The sequence below is a fragment of the Emys orbicularis genome, chromosome 8 (assembly GCF_028017835.1).
Source record: "Emys orbicularis isolate rEmyOrb1 chromosome 8, rEmyOrb1.hap1, whole genome shotgun sequence".
NCBI classification, from domain to species: Eukaryota; Metazoa; Chordata; order Testudines; family Emydidae; genus Emys; species Emys orbicularis.
The window spans coordinates 56,697,612-56,724,290 of record NC_088690.1 but is presented as its reverse complement, the minus strand read 5'-3'; the positions used below and the strand labels follow the sequence as shown (position 1 = coordinate 56,724,290).

General features: G+C 45.0%; 1 protein-coding gene across 1 annotated transcript; it reads left to right on the top strand.

Annotated features, from left to right (window-relative positions):
- The first annotated feature begins 210 nt into the window (after positions 1-210).
- Positions 211-26,647, top strand: NPL (N-acetylneuraminate pyruvate lyase). Its single transcript, XM_065409889.1, has 12 exons — positions 211-334; positions 3,875-3,943; positions 8,300-8,373; positions 10,182-10,269; positions 11,748-11,805; positions 13,994-14,069; positions 18,974-19,066; positions 22,053-22,198; positions 22,396-22,442; positions 23,133-23,217; positions 24,573-24,612; positions 26,508-26,647. Exons 2-12 carry the CDS (start codon positions 3,879-3,881, stop codon positions 26,645-26,647), a joined length of 912 nt encoding a protein of 303 aa, XP_065265961.1. The 5' UTR covers positions 211-334; positions 3,875-3,878.
- Positions 26,648-26,679: the final 32 nt, after the last annotated feature.

Here is a 26,679-nt window from a genome sequence, read left to right as displayed (position 1 = left end):
AACAAGGGTGACAAGGAACCAGGTCTGCAATGGGCAGTGGGGAGCCCGGCGGGGCTTTAACGCCGCAGCCCTGGGCACGGAGCACCCCCATCCGGAGAAGAGCAGTTTGATCGGGGAGCAAATCCTGCGGCTGGGGTCCTGGGGATGATGAGTGCAGGCTTCGGGCAGGGCTTCAGCTGCTGTTAGTGAGCATGTGCGGCCCCTCCAGGCATGCTCAGCAATAAAAAGGAAGCCACAGCGACTCGAGGGGGCAGAGTCAGGCACCAGATCAGTCTCGCTGCCGAGGTCCAGGGGAGGCAGCGCGGTGTGCTGGCCACAGGGGCTCACTCTGCAGGTGAGGACAGACTGACACAGGCCGGGTGGGCAGGACAGCAGACTCATTGCAGTGGGGGGCAGGCAGAGGCGTAGCGAGCGCCCTCTGTACCCTCCGACCGGAGGGGGCCCCGCAAGGAAGGGGACCCCTAAAAGTGGCAAAATAAATACTGCATTCCAGTTTCTGCATTGTAAGGGGCCCCGCCCGGATATATGTTCGGAGGGGGCCGTTCTTTGTTGCTACGGCCCTGGGGGCAGGCTCTGCAGAGTTGCGGGGAAACTCAGATTCTTAAAGGGGGGCAGACTGGCTGAGTCTTGGAAAGGGGGAGACAGACAGACTGGCTTTCTGAGAGTGACTGAGGGGGTGGTGTGTGGAGCTCACAGGAGGGGGTGGGACTGAGTTTCTGAGCAGTGTGGTTGTAGCAGATTTTGTCCCCTTTCCCCATCCCCTGTAAGGCTCATGTGATGCTGTTATCTCAATGTGCAAATCAGCATGTTCTCAAGAGAGCCTGTGCTCTGTGCTGTTTCAATTATTTCCATACTATGTGTACTCGGGGCAAAACCTGTTAGAAAGTAGCTTTGCATTAACAGGACTCACAATCCACTGTTGGTGAGTAGGGGTGCCAATGCCATCCGCTTCTGTTGAATCGAATCTTTAATTTATAGAAGAATTTAGTTTCTAGTCCTTATGATTATGAAGACAACCTCCCAAAGCTGAGCCAAGTGTAACCATTGCAGCGTTGAAGTCTTATGTCCTCAGATATGCCATTCCAGGGGGAGGGATAGCTCAGTGGTTTGAGCATTGGTCTGCTTAAACCAGGGGTCTCAAACTCAAATGACCATGAGGACTAGTACATTGGCCCGAGGGCCGTATTACTGACACCTCCCCCCCGCTGCCCTTGGCCCCACCCCCACTCCACCCCTTCCATGAGGCCCCGCCCCTGCCCTGCCTCTTCCCACCTCTTCCCTGCCCCCATTCCAACCCCTTCCCTGAAATCCCCACCCCAACTCTGCCCCCTCCCTGCCCCCAGGGGGTGCAGGAGGGGTGTGGTGGGGGCTCAGGGCAGGGAGTTGGGGTGAGGGGTACAGCAAGGGGTCAGGCTGCAGGGTGCGGCAGGGGGCTCAGGGCAGTGGGTTGGGGTGCAAGAGGAGTGTGGGGTGGGGCAGGGGGTTCAGGGCAGGGGGTCAGGGTGAAGGGTGAGGCAGGGGGCTCAGGGCAGGGGGGTTGGCTGCAGGAGGGGTTCGGGGGGCAGGATCTGGCCCGGCGCGTCTGCCCTGCCCCCGCAAGAGGCTGGAACGTGGGGAAGGGGGGGCGGAGGGGCTGTGTGTTTCTGTTGCTTGAGACACCGCCTCCAGCAGCTCCCATTGGCCGCGGTTCCGTTCCCGGCCAATTGGAGCTGCTGAGGGCGCTGCCTGAAGCAACAGCCACACACAGCCCCTCCGCCCCCCCCTTCCCCACGTTCCAGCCTCTTCCCGGAGCTGCGCAGGGCAGGCCAGACAAGCAGGGAGCATGCCCTGCTCCCGGTGCACGTCTGGCCGGAGCCGCTCTGGTAAACACTAGGGGAGGGTGGGGGGGCTCGCGGGCCACAGAAAATCACCCTGCGGGCCGCATGCAGCCCACGGGCCGCGTGTTTGAGACCCCTGGCTTAAACCCAGGGTTGTGAGTTTAATCCTTGAGTGGCCATTTAGGGAACTGGGGTGAAAATCTGTCTGGGGATTGGTCCTGCTTTGAGCAGGCGGGTGGACTAGATGACCTCCTGAGGTCCCTTCCAACCCTGATTCTATGAATACTGCTCAGAAATGTAACTGGGACAAACTGGATAAGTTTTGTTCTGATGCTGTAGACAAAGTTGGAAGCAGCAGCAGAGACAGTCATGGAGGAGAAGGCACCAAAGACAAAGGCTGCTATGCTACCTCTTTCCCACAGTAGAGACTTCCCTGTCTAGCAGGAGAAGAATTCTCCTTTTCCCAACCTTTCCAAGAGGAGAGAGAGGCTGAGGGTGGGACCGGGGCCATGTTTGGAATAACAGTAATGAGTGGTGGGTAAATTTTGTAAAGAGAAGTAGAATTGACCAGGCTCAGAAGTGACTTTTCAATCACTTGATTCAGGGCCGCCCAGAAGCGGGGGCAAGTGGGGCAATAGGCCCCGGGCCCTGCAGGGGCCCCCACGAGTATGTCGGAGGCTCCCCCCACCTCCGTCTTCCCCCATCCCCCGGCGTCTCAGCTGGTAAGGGGGTGGGGCTGCGAGCTGCGGCCGAGCGGCGGGAACTCAGGCCCTCCTGGAGACACCACGCTGCTGCAGCACTGTCCGGGGCCGCTCCTGGATGCGGCGCGCTGAGGCTCCGGGAGAGGGGGTAAGCGGCATGGTAAGGGGCCGGGGCCGGGCACCCCCCTGACCCCATCCCCCACAGCCCTGACCCCCAGCTCTGAGCCCAGCCCCTCTGAGCCAGGTACCTCCCCGACCCCATCCCCCCACAGCCCTGACCCCCAGCTCCGAGCCCAGCCCCTCTGAGCCGGGCACCCCCCGACCCCATCGCCCCACAGCCCTGACCCGCAGCTCCGAGCCCAGCCCCTCTAAGCTGGGTACCCCCCCGACTCCATCCTTCCCACAGCCCTGACCCCCAGCTCCAAGTCCAGCCCCTCTGAGCCGGACACCCCCCTGACCCCATCTCCCCACAGCCCTGAGCCCAGCCCCTGTGAGCCGGGCACCCCCCAACCCAGAGCCCAGCTCCCCACCCAGCCCTGGGGGGCAACAGCAGCACCACCCCCAGGCAGCGACAGTCCGTTGGCACCAACCATCACCCAGCAACAGCCCATTATGTAATTGCAAATGTATACATACCATTAAAGCATTTAATGTTTTTAAATGTATTTAGTGTATTTTCAAATTATTACAAATTAATTTTTGAATGTATTTCACTAGTTATTTTTTACATTTCCAAATACATGTTACTATAGTATTGCAACTTTTTTTATGGAAGGGGCCCCTGAAATTGCTTTGCTCCAGGCCCCCTGAATCCTTTGGGCAGCCCTGACTTGATTTCCCACTATCTCCAACCCAAGCAGAAGCTATAGAGCTCTTCAGGGATTATGTCCATATGAAATGTTAAATTTGGTGGCTTAGCTCCCTTGATAAAAATGTGCTTATATTTTTTCCCCTTTATATTGTTTGACATGCATCTTTTCCACTCCGTCCCCAGACCTCAAAAATGGTGTTAGAGATTTTGTTTCCAGAAATTCTCTCTTCAAGCAGAGACCCAGACATAAGTACTGTCTGGCCCAAAGGTGAATGTTTTAGGAAGTGATGCACATGTGAAAACAGGAGATTCAAAGAGAAACTGCCTTTGAACTAGAACTGTACCAGGTGCTGCCAATCTTATGCTCAGACCTTGCCTGCTACAGTAACCCCGTCTGCACAGGTCCTCAGAAAACTGCACAATCTGTTTTTCTCAAAAGAAACTTACAAAGTCCACCTGTTCCAGGCTTTGCCTGTAGAGCTTTGTCATTAACAGAATTTACTCAAAATATATATTTTGCTTGTCTTTCTGACTTCTCCCAACAGCTCAATGGCATCCCCAAAGAGATTGCAGGGTCTCACAGCAGCTACAATCACTCCAATGACTCCAGATGGGTAAATATTACCTCTCCCCACCAAAAGGGTTGCTGTCAATGTCAATTAATGTATTGTGAACTTTTCCCCAGAACCTTACATTTTCCTACTTGCTTTTCTGCAACTACTTTTTTTTTTTTAAGTTAACTTTCTAACCGTGTTCAACATCCCAAGAAGACAAAGGTTTGTGAAGCCTTTTGTTTGACTGACTAATCCCCTTCCTTGCAGTCCTGCAGTACTGGGAGCAGAGGTTAATTTTGTGGTGGGCAGCTTACTCAGGAGAGTCTAGGCTGGCTCTCGGAAGAAAAAAAAAAATCAGGTTGGTTACACTGTAAAAATGGAGTTGCTCAACCTTACCTGCCTTTGATAAGTGCTTTGAGATCTAGGTTTGAACAGTGTTATGTCTGTATTTACACCACTCCTTTCGACTTGTAAACTGAGAAGATTTCATCTGGAGTTATTGAGAGGCCATAAATATGGAATCCAACCCTGATTATTCTTATCACGAGCAAAATGAAGACTGTCCCTTTCTCTCTTTATCCAACCAAAGAGAAAGGGCAAAGTAACATCCACCAGATGCCATTTAACAGCCTGCATCCTGTAACTATGAAGGATGGTTTGCTTAGCTACTTCTTACAGTAGTAGAGTGTATTTATAAAAATAACAACTTCTATTTTTTTTTAGTGCCCAGAAGTTATTCATAGTGCTTCCCTTCTCAAAAGTGCTTAGTTTAATTACCAAAAAAGACACAATGGATTACAGCAACAAACAATTGGTCAGGAGGCAGTGGGGGAATTAAAAGAAAGAGGCATGAAAGTTAGAACTGCACATCTAAATGATCCTGTGACATCTTTTGGCCTATAAATAAATATCCATATGTGTACATACACACTTCTTTAAAATTGTTTTATAGTCCCACACATCTTTAAATTGGGGTTAAGGTTGCTGAAATGAACACCCAAACTGTGGGCCTTGACGGCACATGGGAACAGGGGAGTGTGGGTGGCTTCAGTCTCTTCTCAGGGGACATGGGAGCAATTAGCAGAGAAGCATCAGGTGACTCTAGACCTGCTCATTATGGTGAGAGCCCAGACCATGCATTCAAGTGGTAAATTGAGTGGGAGGGAGGGCAGGCAAGGTTTCAAAGTGTGTGTGTGCGTGTGTGTTGGGGGAGTGTAACTAGGTGGCTTGCTCTTAAGGGCTGGATGGAGGGCCTACAGCTAGTCACCCCAGATCATGAAGGAGTCACACCTAGGTTGAATCAGGGAAGCAGGATGCAGAGAATGGCTCCAGCGCAATATTCTCTGGTCTCACACACCTCCCTATCTCCCCCACTCACACTGGTGTAAAGTGATCTTCATGTAAGGGAGAATCAGGCCCCATCTGCCACTCTGACATTGGCTCACTAGCCACATAGTCAGAATAACTAAAAGGTTCTAGTGATGACTAATTTAAAATCTGAACCTGATAGAGATGCTGTGATTACACATGCTGTCTGTCTCACCAGTTTAAGGACAGCTAGACCATTAGCATTTTGAGTCACACTCCAATGTCCAAAGGGGAACTGTATGGCTGATCAACAACACTACATATTTCATCTTGTTTGGGAATGCTGCATCCCCCCCCCCCCCCCCCCCGGCAGATATTGAATCGGGAGCTCAGATTTTTTTTTTTTAATCTTGAGCATTCCATTCCAACCTTAATTCTCCTTAAATTACAATGTACAATACAAGAAACACTTAATAATCTGAGCATGGTAGAGCTGCTGGAAATGAGCCACTGCAGAAAAAACCCACAAAGCATCTTCAGTAGCAGAGGTAAGTGGCTGTGCCAGCGGGTCTTGTTTTGTCTCTCTTGTGTTAAAGCCAAGACCACAGACCATTCCGTCCCTTAAAGGGGTTAAATGGTGAGCATCCAAAAATGTAATGGGGGGGAAACTGTTTTTCCTTTAATATTTTACTCTGAGCCTTTCATCCTAAATGATGTCTTCGTGTGCTCCACAAATTACAAGCATGCAGCACACCAGTAAGATGCAGGGAGTGGGAAAGTGGCACTGGCAACCATCTAGCACACTGTAGAATACATATGGGGAGGGTAAGGGAAATTTTGACCAAGAACGCTGGAGTTTACCTCTGATCTTTGTTTAATTCTGTGACAGCAAAAATGGATCACAGCAGAGCTGGTCAAGATTTCTCAAAAAGTCTAAGTTTTATTCCATATAAGTTTTCCATAAAGGTTACCATTGTTTGAGCAGCTCTAGATCATAGGGTCTGTCTCAGTGATTTCTGTACTCCAGCATGTACCATTTAAAATTCAGACCATGGTTTTTAAGTACTCTTTCTGCAGATTAAGCCTGGATCCTGAGCAATGAGTTGTTCTCTTCCCATCTCTCACCTGACCACCAGTAACACATATTCTGCAGAGCAAATTATACCTCTAATTGACACAGGCACAATCCCATTGTCTTCACTAAGTTTGCACAGATTGGAATTTAGCATACAATATCTGGGAGGGGCTTTGCAGGGCAAGCAGCAGTAAAGAGTAGTGAAAATATATGGGTTAGAAACTGCAAAATTGTCAAGGTATGGGCTAGGTCCTCAGCTGATGCTAATTTACATCAGCTGAGGATTTGGTTCTCTGCTTGCCACTGAAGTGAGCAGATATGACTGTGAATACTCAAAGGAATAGCTCTGTCAAAGCAATAGTTACTACTTTTACCTAGTCACTTTTCAGTTAGACTTGCAGACTTAAAGCACTACAAGATATTAAATGTTTGCCCAGGGGAGAAAGGGCCTTTATTGTGGGTTTTTCAGATACAGAAAAAACAAACAACTGCCTAGAATTGTTTAGCCACCTCTGAAGGCCTGAGTGAACTGTGTTGGCGATTGGAGACTTTGGTGTCTGAGAGTCTACTAGTTTCAAACCTGCCATTAAATAAAACATAACTAAGCTTGGTATCCCTCCTAGCTACACTTTATTCCGGGCTTACCCCATGTTCCTTAGATCAATGGTACTCAAACTTTTTTTTTTTTTGCAGACCACTTGAAAATTGCTGAGGGTCTCAGCGGACCACTTAATGATCTATCCAAATATTGTTTGTACTGTTCGCTATTATAAAGCACTCTGGATAAAAGCACTATTTGGTCTACAAATAAAAGCAGACAACTCATATTTTAATATCAGTAGTCTTACCTTTCCAATGCGATGGATGTGCCCTCTCTCTCCCCCACCATGGCAGCCCCTGAGCTGGGGCTGGGAAGGAGGGGGATCTCTCCCCAGCAGCCCCAGCCCAGGAGCTGAGGAAAGTTGCCTCTTTCTCTAGCCACCGCAGCCCTGCACATCCCAAATTCCCTCCACCCCCTCTTCTCACCCCACTGCCCCCTCCCACCTACCTCCTATTCCCACCCCCACAAGGCCACCACCACCTCACCTTACATGTAAGTCTTCTCAGCGGTTCCCATAAGTAGGTGGGTGGAGGGGTGAAAGTAGAAACAGGGACTTGCTGGTATGGAGCTGGGTTGGGGCTGGCTCTGGCCCCCGGAAGGGGCGGGGATGGGGGGGGTCAGAGCCAGCCCTGGCCCGCCCTGTACTGGTAAGTGCCCTCCCTCTCCCCCGCCGGGGTAGCAGCGGCAGCTGCTGCTGCTCCAGAGGCTATTTAAAGGGCCAGGGCCTCTCCTGCTTCTACCGCCCCGGCCCTTTAAATAGCCCCCGGAGCCCTGGGGTAGCGTACCGGCTTACTTTCACCTCTGGGTGGGTGGCCCTTCATTCTCTTGTGTGTAGCCGCCCAGGCGCGCACCTTAGAGGGAACTATCTGCAGACAACCTGAATGGAGCTTACTGACCACTGGTGGTCCAAGGACCACAGTTTGAGAACCTCTGCTGTAGCGCTTTCCAGAAGTCAGAGCCAGCCTGGTTGCTGCTGTGTGCTCAGAAGGGCAGTGGTTATGAGACAGAATCAGGTAAACTTGAAAAATAGCGTTCTTATCAAGTCTTCAATATAATATATATATATAATTTTTTAAAGGCATTAATAAATTGTAGCAATAGAACACGTGAAGCTTTGTGGTTCTGATCGCTGAATATCTGGGTCTTATAGTTCTGTGAATCTCATGCTCTAGGAATCCCAATTTAGGTCTCACATACAGGACACTTTCTAATCTGGCGTTCTCAGCCCCAAATACCCTGTTCAGAAGCTTTTATGTATAGAGGTCTCCACAATTCAGGAAGAGGGCAGATGAATTTTTTTTTTAAGCTAGATTTCATACTCCCAACCCCTCTAGGGTATTAGAGGGAAACCTGTTAGAACTTGAACGTGGTCAGGGATTCCTTAAACACATGTTATTTCTGTCTTCCCCTTTTTTATTTTCTTTCTTTTCAGAGAAATTAACCTCTCTGTGATTGGGCAATATGTGGATTATCTTGTAAAAGAGCAGGGTGTGAAGAACATTTTTGGTAAGTCTTAAGCAGTGAATTGTGCTTCTTGTCAGCCAAGAGCTGTGATGCAATAGAATATGGGGATGGGAGCATTATAAACGTGCACTTAAGTGGAAGAGATCTTAGCCTATTCTTTAGGAATCTGTTTTTGCCTAAACTCCCAGTTATGTGCAGGATAGAGCAGAAGATGAGAATGTTACTGGAGTGGGGAAGGAAGCAGAGACCACTACTAGACAATGCCATATTAGGGCATTAAGAAGGATCAAAGCAGTGACAGAAAAGACCCATCTGAATGATTCTATCCACATGCTTGGGCAAGATGTGGTCACCTGATAGACAACATTGGATATGAGAGAGATGCATTTATTCAAATCCTATTTATTCAATAGGCACCTTTATCAAATGAGCTTCAAGTCCATTGTCCTCTTACAAGGGTTTCTTCCTTTCTGATTGTGTTGGCCTAGGAGGGTGTGACGGTGCTGCCCGTGGGAGCCAGCAGAGGTCACTCAATCAGGGTGAACTGCAAACAAAACAGGGCAGACAAACCCCAAATGCTGGTGGTTATTCCAATATTTAGATTTACCAAGCCAGCACAAAACAGCTTCTGTAGTACCTCACTGGTTACTCAGAAGTCCAAACCACGCAGTTCCCTTAAAGTACCCAGCCTCAGGCCTCCGTCCAGACACACACGTCAGATATGATGATTACTGAGAATCTTATCATATAAAAGAGAAAGTTCTTCCAATCCCAAAGGCTCAGCCATATACCCAGGTCCAATTATAACTTAGATCTTACCCAAAATACACACTATTAGCCAATTCTTATTAACTAAGCTAAAATTTATTAAAGAAAAGAGAGGGAATGTTGGTTAAAAGATCAATATACATACAGACTTGAATTCAATTCTTGAGGTTCAGATATATAGTAGAGGTGAGTTTGTAGTTGCCAAAAGTCCTTTTAGAAATAGTCCATAGGTTACGTTCCAATGTTCATATTCAGGGTGGCTCCAGTCAATGACTGGGGATCTCAATCCTTGTGGCTTAAGGTTTCCCCCTCTTGAAACCCAAAGCAGGATCGTGTCTCAGGGTTCTTATACACTTCCAGCAGTCTTTCGGCCTGAGAAAACACTAGGCTTAATTCTCCCTCCAAACATCCTGGCAATTAGCACAGGGTAATTTATTCATTAAACAGTTCAGATACAGGTTACCACAACCTTCAAAGAGACATATAGACAATAATACTGTTTCACTCAAGTATCATTATAAATGTGAATATTCCTTTTTTGATCTTTGAATTAAAGTTATAGCACTAGACAAGACTTGTTTGCTTACATCACAAGACCTGAGCAAACATCTACCCTTGAGATCTCTAACAATGCAGACTTGCATTTCAAAGCTCTATTCATTTACATATCTTTCTAACCAGTCCTTAAGGTTCAAACATGGGTTAGGTCAGTCTGTGAGTTAATTAAATCTTTCTGGCCCTGTCACCTTTCAATGAGATATTATATTATACTCACAACATCACAGAGGGTATATGCATTTAACTCTTTCAGTGCTATAGTCTCTCTCTCTCTCTCTCTCTCTATCTATATCTATCTATATATATATAATATCACACAAATTCCGCATGTTTAACTAAAGCACTTTAAAAAACAGTTTATTTAAATCAGTGCAAACCCTTGTGTGGACTTGCATATCTGTTTACAACTGTCCAATATTGGGTTAGTTTGTGTGATTAAATTTCAATAATGGTCTTTAGTCAAACCAGTGCAACTTCTCTGTGTAGGCCAGGCCTTAGAGTGTGTTGTGTTCTGCTTGAAACAGTGAATGGCACAACAGGAGAAGGGCTGTCACTGAGCACCCAGGAGAGGAAGCAGCTGGCAGAGGAGTGGGTGACCAAAGGGAAAAACAAGTGAGTAGCTCTAAGGAAACTTGTCTGTTCACCTAGACATTACTGCTTGTCTAAGCAAAGGGTGCACCCTCTAATTACTTCCTCTATTTTCTTTCCCTGGCCCTTTTATCAAGATGTTGCTGGTGTTGTCAAAATAAGGGACTATAGAAATGCTTATGGAGGCATGTGGAAGAGAGGCGGTTTTGGAAACCCCCCCAACTTAAGCAACAGGAAGAGGGCAAGGGAAAGTAATAAGGGATGTGAAAATGAGACCATCTTTGCTGCTTTTATGTTGCCTTAACACAGGCATGAGAGCCTCACAATCTTTGTATGTATTTATCTTTTCAACACCCCTGTGCGGCAGGGCAGTGCTATTATCCCTATTGTACAAATGGGGAAACTGAGGCACAGAAAGACTAAGTGACTTGCCCAAAACCACACCAGAAGTCTGTGGCAGAGTAGGAAATTGGCCTCATGTCTTCTGAGTCCCACGTTACAACTCTAATCATTGGACCATCCCTTTTCTTGGATGTTTTGCATATTCTCATATCACTCACCTTTGCGCTGTCTCTAACGTCCATGTTGAAAGTGAGTTGTGGGGAAGTGAGAGATGGGGAGGGAGAGAGTGGAATTGTGGGGAAGGGACAGTGAAAATTGGGGGGGGGGGGGAAGTGACAGAGGGGAAAACATTTTCACTGAATTTTCTTTTGGGTTTAAACTTTCTGGGCTTTTGTTTGGAGGGAGAAAGAGGGGAAACAAAAATGGGTCGAGTTTTTCCTTGAAGTAGGGGTATCTTGGTAACTTTTGTTCAAGTTTGAGTTAAAAAAAATTCTGGATTCGGGTTTTTTGTTTGTTTGTTTTGGGGTTTTTTATTGCTGAATAACTCAAAAAATTCCTATAGAAAGTTTAAGGGGGAGGAAAAATAATTTTGAAAATTTCCCATGAAAAATGATTTTAAAAAAAAAATTTTTAACCTACTTCGTGTGACTCTCTAAGCTTGCTGCATACAATGGCCCTGATTCCCCACAGCCTTGTATCTGGTGCATTCATTTCTACTGGTGCAAAATGGTGTCAGATGTTGCAGATCAGAATGATTAGCTCTTTACATAGGGGACGAGACTACACAAGAGACAAAGCAGGGGAGAATCTGGCCCACTGCTTCAGGAAGATCACTTGGCCAGCATGTGGCAGCTCTGGCGATGAGGATCTGAGAGAGCTGCAGAAATAAGATTGTGGGATCAGGGTGTCAAACACCTCTGGGTGGAGGAGGGTACTGGGAAGAAGTGTTGGATGTGTGGCTGAACTTTTTGCTGTACTCTAAAACTTTGTTTCTAGATCTCCTTTAGTTTGTATCCCCACTCCAATGAAGTATCTGCTGTGTGGACAAACAGAGGACATAATTCAGTATGCCAGACAGACAGTCTGGGTACTTTCCCCCACATTTAAATTCCCATAAACCAAAAAATAAACAGCAACCTTTCAATCTTTCTCTTGTGTAGGTTGGATCATGTGATCATTCACGTGGGAGCATTAAGTCTACCAGAGGCAAAGGAACTGGTACGTGTGTGAATTCTCTCTTAGCCTCCTTCCTTTGTCTTTCCATAACCTTATATATCAGTGGGTTGATCCCCTTTTCTTTTCTGAGTTTATGTGCTTACTGACATGTGCTCTTTCCATGTTATGCTGTCTTGGTTCTGGGGGATCCTGAGAGTACATCTACATGGCAATAAAACACTGGCCTGGGTCAGCTGACTCAGGCTCACAGGGCTTGGGCTGTAGGGCTATAAAATTGCAGTGTAGAAGTTTTAACTCAGTCTGGAGCCTGGGTTCTCAGACCCGCCCACCTCACAGGGTCCCAGAGCCCAGGCTCCACTCCAAGCCCAAATGTCTATACTGCAGTTTTATAGCCCTGCAGCCCAAGCCCAGTGAGCCTGTGTCAGCTGACCTGAGCCAGCCACGGGTATTTTATCAACGTAGTCATATCCCTGAGTCTTTGAGCACACAAGCATTGGATCTAATCAGACTGAGTTGGTTTGCTCTACTAGCATCTCCTGGACAGCTGCCAGGCTATGCAGAATTTGTTTGTTTGTATTGCTACAGGGCCTAGAATGCCCTTTCATGGACCAGGACCCCATTGCACTAGGTGCTGTACAAGCACAGAATATGTTACAAATAGATTCTCTGCCACCATTTTACTGGGGGTGGGGGGGACTTCCAAATGTGACCTGATGCCCCTCATGTGAACGGCCCCATTCATCTCAGTAATATAATTAATGACCATCGTAAATTGTATTACCCACTTTGTTGTGGATCACTTTAGGATAAACCTCAGGCTCCCCTGGGATTGAGGCTCTCTTGATTTGGTTAACTGGAGGAGCCAGCCAGGCTCCTCTTCACTGAACTCTGGTTGGGGGAAGGTTTAATGAATGGAGGCTTTTGCCCTTTGAGGCTTCGTCCTAAGGGATGAGCTCGTGTCATGAAGTTGCATCAGCTTGTCATGAGGGGATGTTGCTGCCTCATTGACGTATCAAGTAGCATCTGCTGTGCCCTGAAAATTCTCAGGTACCCTTTAACATTCCACCAGGTAGGCATGCAGGATGTGGGATCTGCATTCAACATTGGGATGCTCCTGGAGAAAAGGTGGCAATCAGAAAATTGCTATAGATGTAGTGATGTCCGGGACAAAAAATCCCCTCCACACCAGCCTATGTTGCAAGGAAATAGAGTGTCATTAGTGCTGAGAGAGTGACACTATGATGATGGGCATATGTTAGAAAAACCTAGTTAGGCTTATGTTTTTTTTTTTTTTTTTTTTGGAACCATCCCTAAAGCACAGGTTACTGGTAACATGGCTCCCCTATATCTGCACTTTATTCCTTTGTTTTCCCCCCAGGGCCTCCACTTCTCATTTCCTCCTCTTCTCTGTTTCTTAGGGGGTTTCCATACTCTCTCCCGTCTTCTGACTCAATCTCTCTCTGTCGGCCCCTGTTCACTTGTGCACTGTCTTGCTCGCTCTCACTCACACACACATGTTCTCAGGCCCAGATGGTCCACTCCTGGCCACTTCAGGGGATGTGGGAATCTTAAAGGCAAGTAGTAGCTGAAGGAAGGGAAAATTCTTGAAGAACCTGATGGTGCTAGAGAGCAGGATTCTATTCCTTGCTTTTGCCACTTACTTCCTGTGTGACTTGAGCAAGTCGCTTAACCTGTCTGTCTCCCAATGTGTAGAATGGGGTCAGTGATGCTAACCTATTTCTTGGGAGATGGGAGCTGTAAGGATGGAGGACCATTCATTAATCAGGCAGAGGTAATAGATATGTGTTTTGTTTAGAAACAGAGGTAGTGCATTACCTTGATGGAAGGGCCCCTTCATCACTGGCACAACTCCCATTGACTTCAGGGCTGAACTTGTTCCATAATAGGAGTACTTGTGGCACCTTAGAGACTAACAAATTTATTAGAGCATAAGCTTTCGTGGGCTACAACCCACTTCTTCGGATGCCCACGAAAGCTTATGCTCTAATAAATTTGTTAGTCTCTAAGGTGCCACAAGTACTCCTGTTATTTTTGCGGATACAGACTAACACGGCTGCTACTCTGAAACTTGTTCCATAATGTACAACTTGCTTCTAAGAGTTTAATTCATAGCGGTGGAATGGATTGATGTGGTTCTTCTTCACTATGTGCATGATAGAAACACATGCAGTGCATGCACCTTTGATACATTCTGTTCTCTCCTATTCAGGCCAAACATGCAGCTGCAATAGGAGCCAGTGGTATTGCTGGGATCGCCCCCTTTTTTTTCAAACCTACAAACAAAGGTGAGCAGAGACGTCTGTGGCCATCACATCCACAGAGGCCCTTTTTCTTCTGCAGTTTGCCACACATTCAGGCTGTCAGCAGTACGATATGGTAAAGGGAGGTCATGTTTTTTAGAGATCTGTGGCAGCAATGCTGCTGTAGTTGGTGAGAGCATCTGTATCTTTGCTATATGGTTCCTCAATGATAAAACTTCCTTTTATAGTGCTTATATTCCTCCTTCAGGTGTTGGGGTTTTTTTCTAAGAGGGCAGGTAATCGAGTTTTAACATAGGTCCTGTGTTATAGGCTCCATCTTTACCCTCTGCTGCTCTGGCTCAGAATGTAATCGTCCTCACTGTCATATGGACATTCTTTTGGAAACCATTTCTGGAAATAACATTGTTTGAATGCCAGTGGTGTGTTTGGTCTTGGTCATAAGTGAAACTAATTGATGATCTCTTGATGCCTACTGGACACACCAAATTGCATACATTACATTGGCATATTTGACAGTTTCTGCGGAAGCACAGGATTAACAGGACCAGTGCATATTACTTGTGAGGTGCAGAACTACTTGGGAGCAGATCAGAGCTGAGGATAAATGATAGAGCTGTGTGGAAGAAGCTTGCAAAACTCTGACCCTAGCCAGTGTTATCAATTTGTGAGATTAGCTCAAAATGAAATAACCTATTGTTGTCTCTTGGTTTTTATACAACACATGTAATATGAAGGAATTACACTGGCCCAGTGGGTTTGAAATAATCATGTTTACTAATCTTATAAACCATTCAAGGCCTAGCTACATATATACACTACTGTTCTGTTGGCTTCTGAAACCTAGACAGTGAGAAACACTAGAGAGCTCACAAACTATTAAAAGCATAGTACCCAATTCCTATATCCTGCACCTATTAAGTGCAGAAGAGATAGAGAAATAGTGTCTCCTTAGAGATAGGGTGACCAGATAACAAGTGTGAAAAATCAGGACAGAGGGTGGGGGTAATAGGCACTGTGACGGGTTGGATCACAGAACCCCCCCTTGGGAGCTGCCACCTGATGTGCCAAGACTACCTCTGCTCCTGCTTTCCCTGCCAGCTCGGAAACCCAGCACCCTGTCTTGCTAAGCCAGACACTCCCGTCTACTCCAACAAAGACCCAGGGTCTGAATTACTTCCCCCAAAGCTGCAGGTTTACCTGAAAGCAGCTAACAGAAGTGTTCCTGTCTTTAACACTCATATGCCCAACTCCCAACGGGGTCTAAACCCAAATAAATCCGTTTTACCCTGTATAAAGCTTATGCAGGGTAAACTCATAAATTGTTTGCCCTCTATAAGACTGATAGAGAGAGATGCATGGCTGTTTGCTCCCCCAGCTATTAATACATACTCTGGGTTAATTAATAAGTAAAGTGATTTTATTAAATACAGAAAGCAGGATTTAAGTGGTTTCAAGTAGTAACAGACAGAACAAAATAAGTCACCAAGCAAAATAAAATAAAATGCGCAAATCTATGTCTAGTCAAACTGAATACAGATAAGATCCTCATCAGTTCCAGAATGCTCCCTTTTACAAACTAATCTTTTAGCCTGGGTCCAGCAATCACTCACACCTCTTGCACACTGTCCTTTGTTCCAGTTTCTTTCAAATATCCTGGAGAGTGGAGAGGCTCTCTTTAGCCAGCTGAAGACAAAATGGAGGGGTCTCCCAGGGGTTTAAATAGACTTTCTCTTGTGGGTGGAGATCCCCTCCTCACTCCTATGCAAAGTCCAGCTCCAAGATGGAGTTTAGGAGTCACCTGGGCAAGTCGCATGTCCATGCATGACTCTGTTTTTACAGGTAGCAACCATTGTTTACATGCTACCTTGAATATCCTCAAGTAGACTTCTTATGTGGATTGGAGCATTCCAAGATCCATTGTCCTTTAAATGTTTCTTGATTAGGTACTTAATTTGCACATTCCTTTCTCCAGGAACTGATCAATGCTCTACTAAGGTTACACTGCTCTACAGTCAAAATGCTTCTGAGATAAATGTAGTCAAACTTTACTAATTCTGGGTCACTGAGAACGAAAATGATGCTTAAAATTGTTGATTGGCTCTAGTTTTCAAGATATGCTATTGGGTCAGTATATACGACCCTTGACTTGGGAATGGCGGAGGATAAGTGAGTTATAAAGGGAAGGGATCTCAATTGAAACCAGAAATGACTAAAATACATCTTTGACTGGATCTATGAATAAATCTATGACTGGGTTTGGACAGTACTTGCTTTTTAGGCAAAACAATGAATGATGCAATCTGAAGCTGGTATTGCATCATACATGATATGAATTGCATCATGTTATTCCTAGAAGTCATGGCTGATGCAATCATAACGAAGCTTACATCACTCTGCTGAACAAATTGCCCTATATCAGCTCTAGAAATCATACAGTGTCGTGCTCTCTTATTTGTCAGTGTTTGATTTTGCAAAGGGACACATTTCTGTTTAGCCAAAGTGAGCAGAGATGCCTCGTACTTGTGTGAACAGTGCAGATAACTTCTGCTATGTTTGTGGTGAAGTGACTTTTGCATCACAAAAGCACAGTATAACCACTATGGTTGAGAAAGCCTATCACCTTTATTTTGGCTGCAAAATTGGAGATCAGGACAAGAGGTGGGCCCCACACATATGCTGCAACACTTGTGCAACAAATCTTCACCAGTGGTTGAACAGGAAAAGGAAATCTATGCCTTTTGCAGTGCCAATGATTTGGAGAGAGCCAACAGATCATACCAACAATTGTTACTTCTGCATGGTGCCTCCAGTTGGGAAAGGTGTGTCAAAGAAGAAAAAGTGGACTGTGCATTATCCAAACATTCCATCAGCTATACGCCCAGTAACCCACGGAGAAGGACTGCCGGTTCCTGATGCACCAGAATCATTCTCACTTGAGTCAGACGAGGAAGAGGATGAAACTTCTGGTCCTGAACCATCAATGTCACAGGACCCACATTTTCTCCCATCCTCCTCCTCTGAACCACACCTCATAACACAAGGTGAACTGAATGACCTTGTCAGGGATTTGGAACTACCCAAGAGTAAGGCAGAGCTGTTGGGCTCCAGACTACAGCAGTGGAATCTCCTGGCAGGTGATGTTAGGGTTTCCATGTTCCGTGACCGTCAAAAGGATCTTGTCCCATTCTTCTTCATGGAAGGTGATCTTGTAGCCTGCAACAACATCAATGGTGTGATGGCAGCCCTCAACATCGTTCACGATCCAGATGAGTGGAGACTGTTCATTGATTCATCGAAGACGAGTCTTAAAGCTGTTTTACTGCATAATGGCAATGTTTTGCCATCAATTCCAGTTGGTCCTGCAGTCCATATGAAGGAAACCTATGACAACATGAAACAACTTTTGAGGTGCATAAACTATGACCAACATCAGTGGCAGCTTTGTGGCGATTTGAAGGTTGTTGCTCTCTTGCTTGGTCTGCAGACTGGATACACAAAGTACTGCTGTTTTCTCTGCGAATGGGATAGTCGTGCAAGAGATTCCCACTACATCAAGAAAGATTGGCCACTCCGACAGTCATTGGAGCCTGGGAGGAAAAGTGTTCAGCATCCACCACTTGTTGTATCAAGGAAGATTTTGTTACCACCCTTACACATCAAGCTGGGTGTGATGAAGAACTTTGTCAAGGCCATTGACAAAACACAAGCAGCTTTCAAGTACCTCCGTGGAAAATTTCCAAGGTTAAGTGAAGCTAAGATAAAGGAAGGTATCTTTGTTGGTCCTCAGATTCGTGAACTTCTTCGAGATGATGCATTTGACCATGCACTGCGTGGCAAGGAAAAGACAGCATGGAAAGCCTTCCAGTTAGTGGCAATAAATTTTCTCGGAAACAACAAGGCAGACAACTACAGGTTGTTGGTGGAAAACCTCCTCAAGGCATACAAAAGCCTTGGTTGCAACATGTCACTAAAGATACATTTTTTGCACTCTCATCTAGATTTTTTCCCACCGAACTGCGGAGCAGTGAGTGACGAGCACGGCGAGCGATTTCACCAGGACATTGCAACAATGGAGAAATGCTATCAGGGCAAATGGAGCCCATCAATGCTTGCAGACTACTGCTGGACAGTGACAAGAGATGCTCCATTTAATGAATACAAGAGACAAGCCAAGAAGCGCCGAGTAGACACTGAATAGGACTAAACTATGTACATAATAGTTTTTTGCCTTTTGTTTCATTAAAAATCAGCAAAAGGGTTATATAAATAAAATTTATTAAGTGTTACATAAACAGGACAGGTGAAATATTATCATGTAAAGCAACCATAAACACATGAAAAGACCTAGGTTTACAATTTATGATTAAAACTCTATCTACACAATATACATAGACATAAAATGTAAAAACTTAAATATCTTAGAAACAGTAGCCAATCAGTTGTTTTAATTGTCATATTTGAATTCAGCACATCAAAATACATAATAAATAGCACATTCTATCTCTGAAGCAGACGACTTCTCAAAAATTGTAGACCAGTGTTATTTAGAAATCAAGCCAGGACACAGCCAACATTCATAACTTTGAATACAAAAATGATACATGCATACAAATAGGATTAATTCATTCAGTAGATCATAACCTTTACGGAGATATGTTACATGGCATATGTAGCATAAAACACATTCTAAGCATATTTCCATAAAGCCTTATGGGAGGTACTGTCACAGGCACCTGTGTGTGTTTTTTTTTTTTTTTTTTTAAAAAAAAGCCCCAAATATCTGGACTGTCCCTATAAAATTGGGACATCTGGTCACCCTACTTAGAGATGGCTTGCTGATAAGTCTATGAACCTGAACTCCCCTTTATGTGGATGACCTCCTTCCCTTGCCTCAGAGTATGATTGCCTTCTTTCACTGCCTCTTTCAGATACATTGGTTGCTTTCTTACGGGAAGTTGCATCTGAAGCCCCTGGCATTCCATTTTATTACTATCACATTCCTCCTTTAACAGGTGTAAAGAGTAAGTATATTGCTCATTCAGTGACTCTTGCTCCTATTACATGCAGACTTTCCCTGTTCAAGGGATTTACTCAGAAAACAGTTGGTGAATCTAGAATTAGAAAACACATTTAGCTTGTCTACATTAGAAAATGTTACTGTGCTGAAACAGGATTGAATGGTCAAGTAGGTGCTGTACTTAGTGGGGAAGGAGAATTAATAACTCTTAACATCAAGAAGGATGAAGTATTTAATGCCTATTTTGCTTCAGTCTTTACTAAAAAAAGTTAATGGTGACCAGATACTCAACACAATTAATACACCGGACCATCGCTAGAACACGCATCTATATAGCACAAATTTGCATATAACACGGTCGCAGCCATGGATCCCAAATTTAATTACTTTAATTGCAATTCATTTTAACACGGTCCCCGCGTTAACGCAGTACCATGCATGGATACCAAATCCCGCATTCTAGTGAGGGTCTGGTGTATTAATAAGGGGGAAGGAACTCAAGCCAAAATAGGGAAAGAGCAGATTAAACAATATTTAGATAAGTTAGACATATTCAAGTCAGCCGGGCCTGATGAGATTCATTCTAGGGTACTTAAGGAACTAGCTGAAGCAATCTCGGAACCATTAGCAATTACCTTAGAGAACTCATGGATGATGGGTGAAAGGCGAACATAGTGCCTATCTATAAAAAGGGGAACAAAGAGGACCTTGGGAATCCTAGACCAATCAGCCTAACTTCAGTACGTGGAAGGATACTGAAACAAATTATTAAAAAATCAATTTGTAAACATATAGAGGATAAGAGTTGTAAAAATAGCAAGCATGGATTTTTCAAGAACAAATCATGCAAAACCAACCTAATTTCCGTCTTTGACAGAATTATTGGCTTAGTGGGTGGGGAGGAAGCAATAGATGTGATTGTAAGGCTTTTGACAAGGTCTCACATGATGATCTCCTAAGCAAACTAGGGAAATGTGGTTCAGATTAAATTACTATAAGGTGAGTCTGGAACTGGTTGAAAAGCCATACTCCAAGAGTAGTTATGAATGGCTTGCTATCAAACGGAGAGGATGTATTTAGTGGGCTCTCAGAGGAGTCAGTCCTGAGTCTGGTACTACTCAATATTTTTATTAATGACTTGGATAATGGAGTGGAGAGGATGCTTATAAAACTTGCAGATAACACCAAACTGAGAAGGGTTGCAAGCACTTTGGAGGACAGGATTAGAATTCAAAACAACCTTGACAAATGGGACAATTGATATGAAATCAACAAGATTAAATTCAATTAAGACAAGTGCAAAGTACAATAGTTAGGAAAAAATCAAATGCCCAAGCACAAAATGGGGAATAACTGGCTAGGTGGTAGTACTGCTGAAAAGGATCTGGGGTCACAAATTTAATGAGTCATCAATGTGATGCAGTTGCAAAAAAGGCTAATCTAAATCTGAGGTGTATTAACAGGTGTACCTCCCATGTCTGGTTGTACGCAAGACATGGGAGGTAATTGTCCCACTCTACTCTGCATTGGTGAGGCTTCAGCTGGAGTACTGTGTCCAGTTCTAGGCATCACTCTTTAGTAAAGATGTGGATAAATTAGAGATCATCCAGAAGAGAGCAACAAAAATGGTAAAGGTTTAGAAAACCTATTCTCCAAGGAAAGGTTAAAACAACAGGACATGTTTTAGTCTTGAGAAAAGAAGATTGAGGGGCGGACCTGATAACACCTGAAGTATGTTAAGGGCCGTTACCAAGATGACTGTGATCGGTTCTCCATGTTCAGTGGAGGTAGGAGCAGAAGTAATGGGCTTACTCTGCAGCAAGGGAGATTTAGGTTAGATGCTAGGAAAACCTTTCTAACTCTAAGGGTGGTTAAGCTCTGGAATAGGCTTCCCAGGGAGGTTGTGGAATCCCTACCATTGGAGGTTTTTAGGAACAGGTTGGACAAACACCTGTTCGGGATGGTCTTGGTTTACTTGGTCCTGCCTCAGCATAGGCAGCTGGGCTAGATGACTTCTGGAGGTCCCGTCCAGCCCTACACTCCTATGAGTCTATAAGATGAAATGATGCTGACTATGACATCGTGACCAGTGTAGACCAGGACAGGTTACGTTTAGCATCATGTCTGCTAACCATGGTTAAACCCTGCTTCCAGCAACCTTTCACCACACCTAGCTGACAGTGATAACCTCCACTTGTGCTGCTCAATACTGACCACATAGTCCTGGTTAGCTAACTGAAGTACTAATCACATTCAGCCACAATAAATTTTTCTAATGTAGACAAGTCCAGACAAGTTAGCAGTGCAGCTGAGAATTGAACTTAAGTTTTTTGACTCCCTTGCTCTAGGCACCAGACCGTATAGCCTCTTTGAATATATTTTTTAAGTGTAGTTGCCGGTTCATTTCTGAACTGCTTATCTAACTGTATTTCGCAGTTTCTGAACTAAGATTAATACTCAAGAAGGAAATAAGACATCTGATAGATATTAATGAAATCACTGCTGTGTAACAGGGCACAAGCCAGGAAATAGACAATGGGGGGAAAAAAGAAAATGCAGGTAGCAGAATTATAGAAGCTGTTCAGCTTAGATGTGGATGTGTCCCACATGATCTTGCTTATTGTCAATAAGCAGCAAGTATGTAATACGGGAGTAGGTATAAATGAGAGGGGGTAGTGACAATTCTATATCAATGGTACATTTCTCCTAACATGCATTTGTGCATCTCTTCATATATTCCAGAGTTACTTTACTGGTTCCTTTCAAGCTATTTAAGTAACCAAGCTCTTACATTTAAACCGTAAAGAAAATGTTGGAAAGCAACAAGTCTGCCTCTGATTACCTTGTGTGAGGGGAGGGAAGGGTCCTGACTCTGCTCAAATGAAGAATAGTAAGGCTTGAGTGACAATGATGACCCTTTGAGGAAGAGATCAGGGACATCTTATGTGACTGGAATGTGTTTCTTGATGTGAGATTGTTGTTCTGTGCAGTTCGTGTTGAGGAGCTGCTGGATGGTATAAAAGAACAGATCCCCACCTTCCAGGGGGTGAAGTTCAGTGACACAGACCTCTTGGACTTCGCACAGTGTGTGAAGAACAACAAAGAGCAATTTGTGCTACTCTATGGGGTGGATGAGGTAAGGGGCTCCACTCTTAATGATCTCCTCTAAAAACTATGTGGCTTATGCTAAGACATATCCTGGTTCCAACCTGAACAATTACTACCCAGTGCGAATTGAATTCTAGCCATGTTCAGGACCGCGAGTTGTACTGCTCATTCTTCCTTTGCTTTTTATTATATGAAGTAAAATGCTGTTTTCCCTCCACAAACTAGCATCTGCTGAGTGCACTGGCAATAGGAGCATCTGGGGCAGTTGGAAGGTCAGTCTTTTTGCATTCCTGCTCCATTTGTTGCCATATTTACCACCATCTGTCTATGTATTGTAATTATATGGCCCCCATTACTGTAATACCCTGAGTACCTCACAATCTTCAATGTATTTATTTATCCTCACAACATTGTTGTGAGGCAGGGTTGGACTATTACCCTCTTTACTGAGGGGAACTGAAGTTCAGAGAGACTAAAGAGACTTCTGTGTGATCTTGGGGAAAGTGGAGAAGGGAATCGAACCTAGGTCAGGGTCAGTGTTTAAGCACTAGACAATCCTTCCTCCCCCACTGAGGAGGTGTAAATGAGTTACCATACCGCATTGCAATTCATGTGTACAATATATAAATCACAAGTGACGAGTAAACAAAGCGATTGTTCCCCAGAATGGCTAACTGATTTTTTTTGTTCTTGGAAAAACAATGTCGTTTGTAAAGGATGATGGGAAGAAAACACTTAATTGTAACACTTTTTTTTTTTTTTTTCATTGGGAGCAGTCATGCTTTTAAGGCTCAGCTATATACAATATGTTTCAGACCACGTGGAATTTCTAGATCGGAATGATTACGTTCTGAAAACAAAATATTGCACTAGAAAGCCTGGGACGACTTGTTTGTTCTGGTTGCGGTAGCTGCTCTAAGCACCTCTTTGCATAACTGAGTTTACTTTGGTTTTTTTGGCAGCACATACAACTACCTGGGCAAAAAAAACAACTTGATGTTGGAGGCTTTTGCAAAGCAAGACCTTGCATTAGCACAACGGTATCAGGTACAGCATCTTTACCTGCTCACAGTGGGAGTGTCCTCTCTCTGCTTCCCTAAACTTCTCTTCACTGGGCACCATTCATTCTGTGGCTTCCCACCACCACCACTTTAACCACCTAATCTCTCACCACTATGTTCACACACAAACAATCTGTTTGTCTGGTACACAGCTCCCCTTTTCTCAAACCGATCCAGGCACAAACCCCGCTATTTTAACTAGCCGAGGCACAGCTCACCTTTCTTCCCCTTGTGTAACCTCCCCTTCAGCCCCCAAAACCCTATGTGGAATGGGCACTGTCCATCTCTTCTCTCATAAACAGTCTAACCTAGATAGGTCTGTTTGTTTCCCCCAGTCACGTACATGTTTTGGCTTAGGCACAACCTGTTCTAGGATCCTCTTGTCCCATTTCCAACCAATGTTCTTCTCATCCACCCTCCTTCCTCTTCCCTTCCTGTCCGTGTGCACACATCTACCTGCTGACTAGTCTGGAGACTGCCTCCTGCCTTTCTAACCTGGCTGAGCACCCCCTTGCTGATTGATAACCACCATTCAAATACTCTCCATCTATAGTGCTCCATGCCCAATCTCTTTTAAGGGGTGGTTGTCCTAGTCGTCTTTTTAACCATTCCAGATGGGTCACTGTCCACTCTACTCACTTTTTAACTAGTCTTGGCAGTTTCTTGCCCCTCCCTCATCAGTTGCTTATGGGGAAGGGAGGTTAGGCTGGACCAAGCATCATCTCTTTTCTTCTTGTCTCTCTTCTCCTGCTTCCCCTCCACCTCCCCCACACCACTGAGATTGGGCTTTCTTCCTGGTTAACAGTAGGCAATAGCATTCTGCACAAGGGTTCTCCATCATGCAGGGTTTCTCAGGTCACTATGCCATTACCCTTCTTGCTCAACATGTTGGAGGCCATAGAGATGGTGTAGTCAATATGCAAATGAAACACAATTTTCTATCGCAGTCTTGGGCAGCTGGGGCACTTCTCCTTTGTTCTAAAAGAGAGGGACTGGTGGCAGGAGCGTGGGGGAACTATGTTCAACAAAGGGTCCTCTATTCTGGAAAGGACTTCCTGTCTGGAAGTCTAGAAGGGCACGGTGCACCAGTTTCCTCAGACTGTTGTGTTAAGGGCCAAGTTGAATAATAAGGATGGCCTGAATGGGGAGTGGTTCATTGAGGTGGGAGCAGTTCAATGGGGGGGGTTGGAGCTGTGGATGATGTTGTTTACTTAAGAAGGCATGCCAAATGTACTGGGGACTTTCCCTTTGCTATGTCATGTGTATAATTGTTGTTATACAAGGATATGTCTTGTAAATATGAAGAAGTGAATTAAAAAATACTGTCTGTTTCTCTTCTAGTTCTGTACTGGAGAATTTCTCAGCTTTGTATTCAAACTAGGTAGGTGCTGCAATATCTTCCTCCCTCACTGTGTTGTAAAACAGGAACTGAAAATCCATGAGCTTCACTGAAGCTTCCAGGTCCCTGCAACCTGAGAAGCTCCCTTCTGAAAGGTCTTGTGCAAAGAGAGACCTCACATCTGCTGTTACTGCTTGAGTTATCAGCAGTTGGGAGGTCAATGACTGAGCTGGTAAAGCACATCAGGAAAGATTCTACTCACTCTCTTCCCTCCTTTCTCCAGGCTCTCTGACAAATTCCCCAACTTCAAAAAAACAATTTTTTTATCCTGACTATCCATTTTTCTTAAGTCCACTCTGTGTCACTCTTACTGAGTGTTCTCAATCCCGGACAAGATAATAAAGTGCCCTGATGACAAAGCACGGGGGGCCTGATTCTCCTCTCTTATGTTGTGTGGCAAGGCACCTTCTCGGTCTCACCAGGCTCCGCTGCTTTTAGCCTTGGTGAGACAGGCTTGGATAAAACAGTCCCTCTTGGTTGCACAGGGGAAGTCCGTTCCTTCTCTCCACCAGTCTTTTGGGAGGGAATGCAGCCTCCCCTCCTGGTGAGGCTCGCTGTCTCACTGCGCCTAACCTACTAGCAGCATGACTCCTTCTCTCGCTCCCCCTCTTCTCCCAACGGGGAGGGTTTAAAAGGGTCTCGGGAAGCCCTTAGTTGGAATCAGCTGATCCTAATTGACCTCAGGTAACTCCCTCTCGGCTGATCCTAATTGATTCTCTGGTAACCCCTTCTCAGCTGAACCTGATTGACCTGTAGTTACCCCCAGAGGCATAGCGAGCGCCCTCCGTACCCTCCGACCGGAGGGGGCCCCGCAAGGAAGGGGGCCCCTAAAAGTGGCAAAATAAATACCGCATTCCAGTTTCTGCATTGTAAGGGGCCCGCCCGGACATATGTTCGGAGGGGGCCACGTTCTTTGTTGCTACGGCCCTGGTTACTCCTCCTCAGTTGATAGGGAGGAGGGCCTTTTAACCTTCTGGGACTGTTTTCTACCCCTCCCCGCCTTGCAGCTGTCTGTCCTGAGTTTATCACAGTTGGTATAACTTAAGAGTAACTCCACTCAAGTGAGTGAGTTTTACACAGGTATAAGTGGTGTGAGAGAGAGGACAATCAGGCCCAAGAATCTAAACATCCATTTATGAGAAAAATAAGTGTTTTTACATTGTAGGCCTACTCCCCTTGTGCTTTCAAAACTATATCTATTGACTTTGCTGGCAAAAATACATGTTTTCTCCTGATAACCCTGCAGAGCCATCACCGCTTTGGGTGAGAGAGGCAGATTCTTTCTGGTTTGCACATAATCAAGAGAATTATTAACTGAATTCTAACTACAGAATCTGTATTACTTCTTTCAGAGTAGCAGCCATGTTAGTCTGTATTACTTCTGATACTATATGTAAGCCACAAAGGACATGGTTGGGCTTTCGGTTCCTAGGTTGTTTGCTGGGCTGAGAGTTAGATGATACATTTTATCTATAAAGATTACCCTAATTTGATCTGGAAGTCCTGGAAAAACAAGTATGGGAACCCTCCCAAAGCCACACTTAGAGTCATTTTTCAGAGCATAAGCATGCATTACTAAGGAAATATTGTACTTGGGGCATTTTGGAGGAAAATATGGGTAGCTAAGAGTGGTTTGTACTGTAATACAGGATGGATATTAACTCTGTTTTCTGTCTGCAAACATCACTTGCTGATTACATCGTTCTCCCTTGTGGGAATTTAAACTCTGGCCATATTCTAGGGTTTCACAAGAGATGGAATAGTTGGTGCGGTTGGTATTTTAGAGCCCTCTGTAGTGACTGTCTTTTATTTAAGTGATCTATTTAAGTAACCTGCCTTCTTTTTTTTTTTTCTTTTCTTTTCTTTTGCCTACCTAGGTTTTGGTGTTGCACAGACTAAAGCAGTCATGACTTTTACCTCAGGGATTCCAATGGGTCCCCCACGGCTTCCGCTCCTGAGTGCCTCTGTGGATTTTATTGAGAAAGCAAAAGCTAAAATGGAGAGCCTGATTGTGTGACTGTCCCAGCAGTTGATCTGATATTAATGTGG

Coding starts and splice junctions, on each gene's coding strand:
- NPL (XM_065409889.1), top strand. CDS start 3,879: ATGGCATCCCCAAAGAGATTGCAGGGTCTCACAGCAGCTACAATCACT. Junction 10,270..11,747: donor GTGACCAAAGGGAAAAACAA/GTGAGTAGCTCT, acceptor TCTCTTGTGTAG/GTTGGATCATGTGATCATTC. Junction 22,443..23,132: donor GCATCTGGGGCAGTTGGAAG/GTCAGTCTTTTT, acceptor TTTTTTTGGCAG/CACATACAACTACCTGGGCA.